This window comes from Cyprinus carpio, chromosome A6, assembly GCF_018340385.1.
Source record: "Cyprinus carpio isolate SPL01 chromosome A6, ASM1834038v1, whole genome shotgun sequence".
Taxonomy (NCBI): Eukaryota; Metazoa; Chordata; class Actinopteri; order Cypriniformes; family Cyprinidae; genus Cyprinus; species Cyprinus carpio.
In genome coordinates, this window is record NC_056577.1 from 29,760,002 (window position 1) to 29,772,981 (window position 12,980).

Genomic DNA, 12,980 nt, shown 5'->3' on the forward strand with positions numbered 1-12,980 from the left:
TGCCAATATCGGTATGGAGCCTTAATGTGACAAGAGTCCCTTAGGGGTACAGGCCCCAATACCGATTGGTATACGAGCGTTAGACCACCACACTCTCGTCCACAACTCCCTATACTCACTTGCGCTCCTTCCCTCTCTTGGACTCCTAATCATTACCTTCGCGATAGTAGGAATCTCATACAATCGTCAACTCACCAAGTACTCTTCCACACCACCCCCGGCCCACCCTCCATACAAGCACCTGCAAATCTGGCCACAAGTCACGCTTTCATGGCCTACGGACGCAGTGACCAAACCATTTTGATATTATCACTGTGTCGTCGAACCACAGTACTTCTTTTGTGCATGGCTATTAGTGGCCGACGTTTTATGGAAGCCTGTTGTCGCCTTAAGAGTAGAAAAAAACAAAACAGTTATTGTGAGATTTATTCAGAAGTCACATTTTGAGAGAAAGTCCAGTGAAATATAAACATGCAATTGCAAAATAAAAATTTGCAACTGTGAGATGTAAAGCCACTTTGTGAATTATGAAGCCAAAAATGGGATATACAAGTTGGAATAGGTGAAATAAAGTACAAATGTGAGATACATGCCGCAATATTATTATTTTTTTTTTTACTCTGAGACAAAACCAGCCTTCCATACAAGTCATCGAGGGCAGGCATAAAAGGTGTGGGTGACTTGTCCAGTCTTGCATTGTGGAAAATGATTGAGAGTTTGTGCAACTGTCTAAAATCGTTCCTTGTATGCCTGGTCCTTAAATCATGTCAAGTTCTCAAAGTTGTTTTTGCTACGCACATTAAAGTTCTATAGTTGCACTGCACTGAAAGTTTCCTCTATTTTGTCTTGCGAATCAGTGGTAACATGATGGATCCCCTTTTAAGAAGGTCCAAAAGCTTTAAGACCACGCAAAGAGGGTGAAAATCTTTGGAAGACAAGGGTTTAGAGAAAAAATTTTCATGCCCACAAAACCTTCAACAGACTATTAAGAAAACATTTATGTTGATTGAAATGTATTAACAAAATTACGATCTCCAAATGGTCGATCTTTTGGGCAGGATGTACATATGGCAACTACAGAAGTGAAGTAATTACATGTCACAACACCATGCCAGTGAAGCCAGCTCGGTGTAAAAATATGGTAAAGCTTGAATAGATGGCTCACAACCATTGGAGAAACATTAGAAACCTAAAAGAAGATGCCAGGTAGTTTGTGTGTTGCAGATCCATGGCTCCACTGAACTGTGAATACAATATTTACATGATTCTCTGCGGAATAAAAAAAATGGCTTTTTTGTAGCTAAAAATGCTCTTTCCACAGAGGAAAATAAAATGGATTTAAAACATGCAACCTAAATGTGTTAAGGCAAAAACATCAGTGAAACCCCTATATCAAATGATCACAACTGTGTGATAAGTGAAGCCTTTTAGGAGTCTCGCCAAATGTACCATCTTAATATTGTGATTAAGATGCTACAAACCTTTTCTTATACGCCTGAAGCTTTGTCATGTTATCCAAAAAAGTTCCATTTGAAATTCTGAAAATATCAATTACATACTCAGCTCCTTCCAATGTGCAATGTATCAGATCCATTCCCACAGCAGATGAGCACAAAGAGATGTGTTAATATGGTACAGTCAGACACACTTCACCATTAAATAGCACAGTCGAACCAATAAAAGCACCCGACAGACATTTATGAGCTTTAGACGATCCACACCGAACACATGAAAATGTAAGACATATAGCATATTACGTTCATTCGAAGAGGACGGATGAACCGCTGAGAGATCATCTCCTGTAGGCAACGGTAACAAAGCTATTTCATATTCAGATGTGTTCATTGTTCATGTTCCTGCCTGGCACCAGTGTTTCAAATATTACACTTGGTGAAAAGGTAAGGTCGTAACAGGAAACTGTGCAAGATGGTTGGAAATATCACTAATAAAAGCAAAATATAATATAGAGAATTGCAAGAAATCAGGCCTTATTCCAAAGAACCAAATTGTGCCTATTATGACACAAAATTACTCTCCTATAAAGACCTAATGCCATCTAAAAGAGATCCTCTTTTGTTGCGGACTGATAAAACAGCAAATGAAGCGAGTGGGAGGAGGTGTTAAGACTGCCCTAGTTATTATAATTCGTTCTTCCTACTCTGTGGAAATGGGTTGACAGGTGAGGAAAGGAAAAAAATGCAAACAACATTCAGATGATTTTATGAAGCTAATTAGTTTGAAAATGCTTCCTATCCACCTCTAAAAAACATGTTGAAGTCTTCAAGGAGTGCCAGCAGTGAACCTTTACCCCGTAAATGAAAAAGACTGCAAGAATTCCTTGGTATTCTTTTCTATGGCCTTTCTACCTACATGGTTTTCAAGTCATTTTTGTTGTTTTGCTCATTTCATTTCTTTGATAATACTTGAAATTCATGTACGAGGTTATGTTAGAATGAGACAGGGGATTTGCTGGCATTTTTGCAAATCTGCGGTTCCTCTAACTCTCCCTGGAGAAGAGAAATTGATGGTCTCGGTCAAATTGGAGTGATGGTTTCCTGACCGTTAAGACTTCATTTGGTTAGCATAAGGCCAGGGCACAACTTCAAAACGTTCATCCCCAGAAGATTTGACCGTTGGGCTCATGCTAAAAAATTGCAATATGTGTTGTTAAGTTTTGTCTCAAGTGGGAAGGAAGAAGATGCTCCCTTGCCTCGTATTTTGTTCCCGTTCCAGGACAAGGTTGAAGGATCAGAAAACAGGCACTGGTCAAACCTCAGCATAGTAGCCCTCACTTATGTTCTCAAGCGTTTGGGGTCCATCGCGCCCCCCAGTCCGTCATACCCACTCCTGCACGGGGTGTTTGTAGTAGGTCACTTGCTGTTGGACGTTTTTGTTCTTGAACTGGAAGATAGTATATATAAGGACCAGAATGCACAGTGAGAGGATGCACGGGATGACCACAGCGATTGCATTTACAGTGCTGGGTACATCATTAATGGCGACCATGATGTCGACATCATCATGAGGGAGGTGACGGTCCTTGTTCTTTTGTACTTCCGACTGATCGCAGCCCATCCAGTCTTTGAGGATTGATTTCGGGTAGCCTGGCTCCACTGTTAACTTCTGGTTATCAAACTTCCAGTAGTCCTTTCCCTTGTAAAAGTAGGTATAAACTAGAAAAAAATCAAAGAGAGACAAAATAAGAATTCAGTTCATTTCCATAACCAGAATTCTACTATTGGTCAACAAACAGATAGTCCCGCCACCAAAATCACACCATTGGTTAAAAAAAATTACATTGAAACTAATTGCTGATTACTGATTGGATTGAGTTATGAGTTAACATACAAAAACAAGTTAAATCATTAACTGTTAAGCTAAAGTTGCAAACATGAACAGACCAATCATAGAAAGCCATTCATTATCCACCTTATTTTTCAACGCAGAAGTAAGCTGCAATGCTTCTGATTCATTAGCCGCAATAGGGAAATAACGAGAAGAATATCAAAGTAAATGGTTAAACTGTATGTGCTACAAACCAGTGTGTGTTTGTAATTAGGACAATACATATGCCAGTTTGCAGCTTCAAGTACAAGTTTTGTACAGCTAAAAATATCTGGAAGCGAATGACACTGGAAGCTAGACAAAATAAATTTATAAATGGCCACCGCCATTCTAAAGTAAAAAATAGGGTGGATAGACCGTATGTAGCTCCGCCCCTTTTCAGCGCTGCACTTGTTTTCTGTCTTCCATTTGTATTTCCACAGCGTGAAGGTAAGGTCGTACGAATTTATGAATGAACCACTCGTTTTAAAATCTTCCCAGTCTACTGACATTTATGACATCTGCTTCGAACATTACAATGCACATGATAACTTTTGTTAACTCTACAATTAGTAAATCCACTTTAACAGCAATGCTATTGAGCTGCCGCAAAGCCAGAAGTTCAAAGACTAAATTCTAAAGATGGTTGTGTACTCTTTCTCTGGCGCATAAGGTCAACAAGCAAATATTTGTCTTCACATGCAGGCAGAGATGCACGTCCTTTTCAGAATGCTCAATTCATATTCATGATCACAAAAATAGCTGTCCTTGTGAACACTCAATGACACAGTATTTCAAAAAGTTGTTCCAGTGTTTATACAATTCCTCAGAGAGCTGTCAGTCTGATCGCCAATGCCACACAAACAGATGCATTCGCGGCACTCAAACCGAACCTATACAAGCACAGTCCAAAAACTAAACATAAATGCTTTGAGTAAGCTTTAGACAGCAACCCCTGAGAGTGTGATTGATGAAGTGCTCGTCCTTCCTCTCTTACTTTCCCTCCTCTTACTCATGCCGTGCAAGACATGCCGAATCCCTCTTGCAAAATCTGAGAGACAGAAAAATCATGAGCTACAGGCAAACCAAACCGCCCATATAAACCCTCTTGGCTTCTCCATCTTGTGTTCTGGCCCTAGGCTCCATGTTGAGACAGAGGTTATGACATGACTCGCAGAAAAGATTATCATTCCTTCACTGGATAATACTCTAGAGAGAGGAGGAGGAGAAATCTGCAATTCTATGCAGCCACAGCAAAAATACTTGACTGACACTTGAAGATTTACCATTGGACGAGACTGACACTAGCAACAACATCAACCCAACACAGTGAGAACAACTGGTTCTCGCTCATCATCCATAGTCAGTAGCCCATTTTATTTTCTATAGTGCTAAACTGAAATTTTGATTCTGATTATTTACAAATCCCCTTTTTATTATTATTTTAGTAAATATATATTCAATATTTTGTTGGCAAAAAAACATGAACCAACATATGGAATATTAGAAGTTTTTAGCAATTATTTTATATATTTTAACAAATATTTTTATATAAAAAAAAATCACATTTAATTTGTATTAAAAAATTTAAAAAAAAAAATGTTATTACATATTACATTTGAAAATATTTTATTTTTATATTTTAAATACAAAAATATAAATATAGAAAATATTGCAGTTTATTACTATATTGTTTTTTTTAATCAAATATTTTATAAAATAAAATGTTTTTAAACAGATATTTTATTAAAAAAAATTTAATTAAAGTCAAATGGAATTTTACATGCTTTAAAATGTTTTAATTAAAAATATTATTTTAAATATGCATTTATAAAATATGGTTTATTACTAGAATGGTGCAAATAAATAAAAAAGTTCAAATAAAATAAAATTCTCGCTCAACATAGATTTCTCCTGTATTTAATTTCTCTCTTGCATTCTCAAGCTACTTGGCAACCATGTTTCAGTCTTTTTTGACTAAAAAAAAAAACTATTTCAGAGCAAATACATTAGCACTGGCCTATATATTGAATGCCTTCAAAAGCTATTTAAATCTTATATTGTTTTTTAGCTACATGGCAATAAACCGTAAACATAACATCACATAATAAAGTATCTTGCTACAGTTTGCTGCCATTTTACTATATTTGTAATCATGCATCGATTGTGAGTGAATTTTAACACCCAAAAGTTGTGTCTGTCTTTTTGTGTCTCCGGTGCCTGTGCCAATCCAGCCCTGCTATCAGATCACCACTGAGGAAGACTCAGAGCCAAAACAGTCACTGTGTCAACACAACAATATTCCAGCGCTGCGCCAAACAAACACTAATCAATTACTCTACAAGGATGAGTGAAAAAAAGACCTCAGCGCATTTATTTCTATTACCTGCTCAATAAAATACATAAGCATGCTGCGACAGATAAACACTGTGTTAAAATAGCAGCAGCAGATGATGATAAAATACACTAACATGCAATAAACAGCTAAATGCATTCATAATAATCTGAATAAACCATTCTTCCTCCATTTAGTATCAATCATGCTTAACGTTCCCAAGCAAGAACGCATTAATATTGAATGTGCGGTTTCAGGTGTGCATTTATTGCCATTTTAAATCTGCTTTGAATGCAGTTCATCCAATGACAACTATCCATTTTATAAAGCTTCACTTATTATAATGGGAGTTGCATTGCACAACAGATTAGACCAGTACTACACACTAGAGAACGAAGCTCAACCAACTTGAACTTCTCAAACCAGAGGGAAGCAGTCAGATCAAATGCCCACCGACCACATGGCTGACTGGCACATTAAATATTGATAGGTTATTGGAACCTCACTGACTCACATCCTTCTCGACTGATGAAGGCTCCTTGCGGTGCATCAGGGATGCCCTTCCAGACACTGATGGGTTTGGGATAGCCTGGGTCAGCCGTACGCTTCTCCTCATTGTAACGCCAGTACTGGTCACCCTTGAAGAAGTAGGTTTTGCCCACAGGTTCCCAGCGTAAGGCTGTGTCGATGCCATCGCGGGGCAGAGAGTTGCCCAACTCTACCAGGCTGTGAGGATACCCAGGTTCTGCTGTAACCTCCTTGAAGACCCAGTATTTATCCCCTAGAGTCAAAACAACACGCAGAAAAACAGCAGTAGATAAGGTCAAAATTCAATGGTTATATTGAATTATACTATCACATAATGAAACAATGTGCTTATCTGTGCCACATGTTTGGATATATATGGAAGCTTATTTCTACCAAGGAATAAAAAAATAAAAAAAGGTATTGCAACATTTTATATAACAATTCAGTCTGATTTCCTTGCTATTCTGAGTTTATATCTCACAATTCTGACTTCTTTATCCTGCTAGATATAAACTCAGAATTGCATCATATAAAGTCAGTATTTTGAGATATAAACTCGCAGCTCTGAGAAGGGGAGTCCGAACTGTGACAATCTTGTTTCCGTTAAGTAAAAAAAAAAAAAAAAAAGGAAATTGCAAATTTTTCTTTTCTTGAAATTCTGAGTTTACTTCTCACAATTCTGACATTTCTTTTCTCCTGTGAGATATAAAGTCAGTTGTTTGAGTGAGAGATAAACTCAGCATTGAAGTATATAAACTTCTAAACAAAAAATGTGAAAATTACAAAATTGAAACACAATTCTGAGAAAGTCTTAATTGTGAGATATAAACTCACAATTGCAAGAAAAATATCAGAATTGTGACAAACTTGTTTCCAATAAGGAGTTAAAATAAAATTGAAAAAAGGTAATTGCGAGTTTAATTTCACAATTCTGTTTTCTTTTAAAATAAGTTAGAATGGTGAGTTTATATCTCAAAGGTCTGTGATTCTCAGTTCTTTTTCCCACAATTACGAGATAAGACACAACTACCTTGTAAATTATTATTATTATTTATTATTATTATTTTTTTTATATACTACATGGTGGAAATAAGCTTCCATAGATTTTATCATCATTCAATGAATTATATCTACCATGATCACTATAAAGTGTGATTTTCAGTATTTAAATCTTTTATTCAGATGTTTTTTTGTTTTTTATTGCCTACAACATTAATTGTGATTGGGGCACTGAATTTTGTGAATAAAACGCAACCTGTAATGACCCTAATCTTATTTTTAATGCCTTATTTCAGCACAGATAGCACTTGGGTAAACCGCATCGTGTGTAGTTAGTGAATAAGATGCCGAAATGCCAGCATGACTTGAGTTCACCACCCCTTTATCTACTAATACCAATGTGCATTCTCTGAGATAACCATAGGGCATCCTGCGAGCTTGTTTTCTCATGAAACATCACAGACCAGGAGACTCAGGCTATAAATATCTCACCCAACCTCTCCTTGTGCTGCAAATCTGCGCCGGGCTAATTTAATGAGAAAGAGAGAGGGTGAGGACGGCGAGATAGAGAGAGAGATTGTTTGAAAGAAGGGGAGCGAGCGAGGGAGGAACAGATAGAATAATAAAGTACTGAAAGGATTCACTAAGGCTATCAGGCCCAACAGTACGGATAAATGCAGACCTTTCCTGAGATTAACCCACAATCTAACTGCATTTATCTAACCTTTAACTCTAGTGTACCTATGCTTGTATTAAAAAGGTACATAAAACAAACAAGTACAAAGGCACAAAATATAGTGATTTGAGCTGAAACTGATCCAAAGGCAACAGATGTTTAATGGATATGGCTTCTCTTTATTATCTAGGCCATATTCAGGTACTTAAGTTTAGGGCTTCGGGATGCATTTGGTATCATAATTTATAGTTATGACAAAAGATACTAGAAAACTAGCCTGAGGCTGCACTTTTCATATCAAGCAATAAACACATGGCTGTTTTGTTAATGCTTGTTTTTATGGAATAATTTTTCAATTAATGTCATGACATCTGTCGTACAGATAATTAATCGTACCTTTGAAGAACACAAATTTGCCATCTGATCTCTCGTAAGCAGCGTCAATGCGAGGAGGTAGACCCTTCCAGAACTGCTCTATCAACATGGGATAGCCTTCCTGAACTTTGTTGTTGCGTAAACGCCAGAACCAGCGATCCTGTGATTAGTAAAAGAGATTATTTAGATCAAGTAGGGATACACAATATTAAAAATTTATAACAGCAATTAGTCAGAAATTATTTTCACATTATAACCGATAAATGGCCTACTGTAAAAAAATAAGTGAATTTAGGCCATTATAATAAAGGAATTAAAATGGTTGATATCACAGACAACCAAATTTGACTAAAATTAGCTGGATTATGGTAATTGTGTTATGATCTGCTTATATAAACCATCTGTATCAAATATCGGAAAGAGAAACTGATGCAACTCACCTTAAAAACAAACATCTCCCGTCGAAAGAAGGCCATAGTGTTGAAATTGCCATCGCAGATGTTGGGTTTTCCATTACCGGGAGAGAACGGACGATCTCCAGAGGGTGGGCGAGCGGGGCGATGCCGGTCGTGTTTCCTCTCAGAGGTGGAGTGTGTGCGTCGGGCAGGCAGAGTAGGAAGAGGTCGGGTGGGCTCCAGCATGGCTGTGGGAATACCTGTAGAAGAACAAAGTTTATTCATCTAAAAATACATTCAGCTATCCTGGCATGCAAAGTATAATCTACATTCCTGCTTAGTTCCCTGAAAATGATAATAGAGGTGATAGAGATCATAACTGTACCGTAGATTTTCTGGATCCCCTGAAGGTCATCTAGAGGCAGTTTGAAGTTGTGTGTGTCCATGTACTGGTAGAAGGGGGCCATGATGGCACTGGGGTCGTTGGAATGTTCCAGACCCAATGCGTGTCCCAACTCATGTACGGCCACCAGGAAAAGGTCATTGCCTGAAAGGAAATGGTGAAAGGTCAAACCATCTTTGAATCAGTACAGATCAGAATTCTATGTTGGATGAAATATGTAACAGTATGACATGCACTGCATGAATAAGAATATGGAAGAGGGAGAATTACCAATGCAAATCATAAGGCACTGCATATTTGATGTGCATTTTGTTAAAAAAAGTCTAAAATAATAAGAGCTCCCATAGAAATTCATCAAACACTGAATCAGCAGAGAAAAATTATTAAAGGAATAGTTCATTCGTAGTTCAGCACACTTGGGATATATAAGTAATGTGCTACTTTTATGGTGTTTTTTGTTTCTTTTGGAGCATTACAGCATCCATACTCATTCGCTTTCATTGTATAATGCACCTGGGAATTTGCATATGCATAAGAAGTCAATAATCAATGTAAAACTAAACATTTCTGTAAAAGGTGTGGAAACCAGTTCTACGTTCTCTAAAACCAGGTGCAATCTATTTAGTTATTAGTTTAGAGAGGAACTGAAGGTGAATGCTAATTTAAGGGAATTTCCCAATACTCAAAATTGTAAGAAAAAAAGTCAGAATTGTGATTTTATAACTCTTAATATTTCTCAGAATTGCGAGCTTGTATCCTGCAATTCTGACATTATAACTCACAATTGCAAGAAATATAAGGTTATAAACTTGCAATTCTGACCTTTTTCTCACAATTGTGAGTTTATATCCCACAATTCTGACATTACAGCTCATAATTGCAAATTTATTTTCTCAGAATCAGGAAATATAAACTCAGAATTGTTAAAAAGACATATAAAGTTCATTTCTGAGGTAAAAAAAAAATACATACAAATTTTACATTTCTTACAATTACGAGTTTATATCTCACACTTCTGAGATAAAAAGTCACAATTACATTTTTTTTTTTTTATACGGTGTCAGAAACAGGCTTCCATACGTTTACAAGATATACTGGATTCAGAAATATTTTTATCTTTTATATAGTTTATATCTCAAAATTCTAAGAAATACATTATCATACTTCAAGAGGCAAAAAACATGTCCAATCTTATATTCAGTGCGTTTATTTATATATATATATATATATATATATACACATACACGTGCATACACACACACACACACACACTAAATACATAAACAAAAAAACTATATTCATGTATAGAAACTTTAAAATTTATATATTAGCAATGTATTTCTTCCACTCCATGTATATTTGTATTATGTGAACATATTTTAAAATATATCTAAAAATACATATTTTGTTGTTGTACAAGTTTACATCAGTTTGTCTGATTTTTTCCCCACTTGTGTAGACAGGTAAAAAACACTGTTTGTACCCAGAACCCTTAAGGAACATATCTTGTGCATGGGCTGCAAGTGTAAGCTATTACCAGAACATGACTCGGTTGTCATGACTGACATGTTCAGATCTTTGGAAACACAGACGGGATGTGACACCATATCACTCAAATCACAGAAATAGCCTGATCTGTTCTTTGGCATATATGGGTGCTACAAGTATCAGATGGCTCACAAAGTGTCTTGTACATTTTGCTTTCTTAGAGGATCTCTCTTAGAGATTCTTCTTTATCAGTCCTCACGCTCTCTTGTTGTCCAATTTAACTGTGTATTTAATTCTCTGTCTCTTTAAAAAGAAATTGATTTTGTGTTCTGTCGAGAGTGTTGTTGTTGTGAAATTATTTATTATATATTCTTCAGCTGCTGAAGATAAATACATCTACTGTTTGTTGTAAACCGTTTACCTTTGATCTGTATCCACTAGGTCTGATACGGTGTATAGAGAAATAGATCTGTAAAGAAATGTGTGTGTGTGTGTGTGTGTGTGTGTGTGTGTGTACGTGAACAAGGTACAGATTTTGTGGTCTATAAAGCATTTACATGAACTGCTGACTCTGCAGCACACAGGCAAAGATAACACAGCAAATATGCAGCACGCAGGCACGGCTGATGCAAGTGAAGAAAGAACGCAATGCTCTGTGTGTCTTTATGTTTCCCCTGTGGCATCTACTGATGCTCCTCAGCTCACTGCTCCAGCTCCCAAAAGATTTGCCTCTACACATCTGACTGATCCATCTATCTATAGCTGCAGAACATTCTAGAAAATCCAACTCATATTACTATGTCAGAGATTATGAGACCAGACAAGCCAGGTCAATCATTCTATATTAAGCCATTACCATGCTTGATTAAAGTACATAAATTCACATACATGAAAAATCGTAATTAAATAGATCCACAAAAAAAAATAAAAAAATAAAAAAATAAAATAAAAATACATTAAAAAATAAAATAAGATATAGTAAAATAAAATCTGAAAAAAAAAAAAATCTATGGAAAAAAATATGTCAGTGATTATGAGACCAGAAATGTCAATTATTCTATATTAAGCCATTATCATGCTTGATTCAAATAAATTAAATTCAAATAAATGAAAATTCATCATTATACAGATGCAAAAAATATATATGTACAATTTTTTTTTTTTAATAAAATGAAATTGATCATGAAATAGAGCCCCCAAAAATTTAATAATTATGTAATTATTGCATTAAAAATTTTCATTAATTTATTAATTTAAAAAATAAATAAATCTATATATATTACTTTTCTACATATTACTACATCAGGGATTATGCTTGATTGATTTAAAATGTAAATAGAGCCACAAAAATTACAAAATAAAAAAAAGCAAAATAAAATTCAAACAAAAATTAAACAAATTTAATTTAACTTGTCTACACATTAATTCATCAGAGATTATGAGTCCAGACATCTCAGGTCAATCATTCTGTATCAGCCACTGTCATGTTGCTTTGATCAAAACACATCCTAATGTTAGTTAAATAATGCTAATACTAACAATCAAATACAACTGAAAGATAAACGCTATAAAAAATAAAAAAAATCACAGTTTATCACCACAGCGCCACACTTACCGTCGTGATTTGCATTTCCTAATGTCCAGGGCTCATCAGAGTCGAAGTGGGTGTCTCCGCCAATTCCGGGACCAGGGAAATATGCGTGAGCTAAAAAACCTCCCTCTCCATCAAACGGAGAACTGTCACCATGGAAACCAGAGGCAAAGAAGATCATAATGTCCGCTTCTTTACCCTCGTTCTTGATCTCAGAGTAGGCCACTTCCTGAAAGGTCAGCGGGGTCACTGTCTGCCAGACGTCGAAGGCCTGGCGAATGGCCCTCTGGGTGTCTTTCTCGCCCACTTTGGGGGTGAAGTTATGTATGCTGGAAACAGGAAGAGATGGAAGAATACAGAAAAAACTGTATACTGTAAATACTGTATCTACTCTACATGCATACAATAAGCGCGAAAAGCTAATTAAAAGGGTGAAAAACAAAGCATACAAACAAATTTGAAATGTTGCTTTGGCAACTAACTGAAATAAGTTTAATAACTAAAATGAGTAAAACTGAAATTGTGCTTGAGAACAGAAATGTTGTTTCAATATGAATCAACTGCCGTTTGAGTTCCCAGTGCTTTGCTCTTACATAATAATTAATCTACATTAAAAAAAATTCTTGAATATAGGGCAAAAGTTAAACCGGGCCAGACACCTAAAGCAGAAACAGATGGTTGTCTCTGGCACACAACTGCAGGCACACACAAGTGAGAACATCACATTTGATTAGCCAGTGATTACAAACCAAGTTCAGCACTGCATTAGATAACTAACTGGAATTAATAGAGCTTTAAAACGGATGAAAGCAAACAAATGTTTGAAAATGATCTGATTTCATGTTTATTCCAATAGGAATGCACCA

At 36.1% G+C, this 12,980-nt stretch overlaps 1 protein-coding gene across 1 annotated transcript in view; it reads right to left on the reverse strand.

Annotated features, from left to right (window-relative positions):
• Positions 1–2,619: 2,619 nt before the first annotated feature.
• Positions 2,620–12,980, reverse strand: part of LOC109055153 (matrix metalloproteinase-24) — a 165,362-nt gene continuing 155,001 nt past the window's right edge. Inside the window, exons 4-9 of the mRNA XM_042758929.1 lie at positions 12,139–12,443; positions 9,018–9,179; positions 8,678–8,892; positions 8,259–8,397; positions 6,174–6,440; positions 2,620–3,173 (exon numbers count right to left, since the gene is read on the reverse strand). Coding sequence (XP_042614863.1) covers positions 2,836–3,173; positions 6,174–6,440; positions 8,259–8,397; positions 8,678–8,892; positions 9,018–9,179; positions 12,139–12,443 — 1,426 coding nt within the window. The 3' untranslated portion in view covers positions 2,620–2,835. The remainder of the gene's footprint in view (positions 3,174–6,173; positions 6,441–8,258; positions 8,398–8,677; positions 8,893–9,017; positions 9,180–12,138; positions 12,444–12,980) is intronic.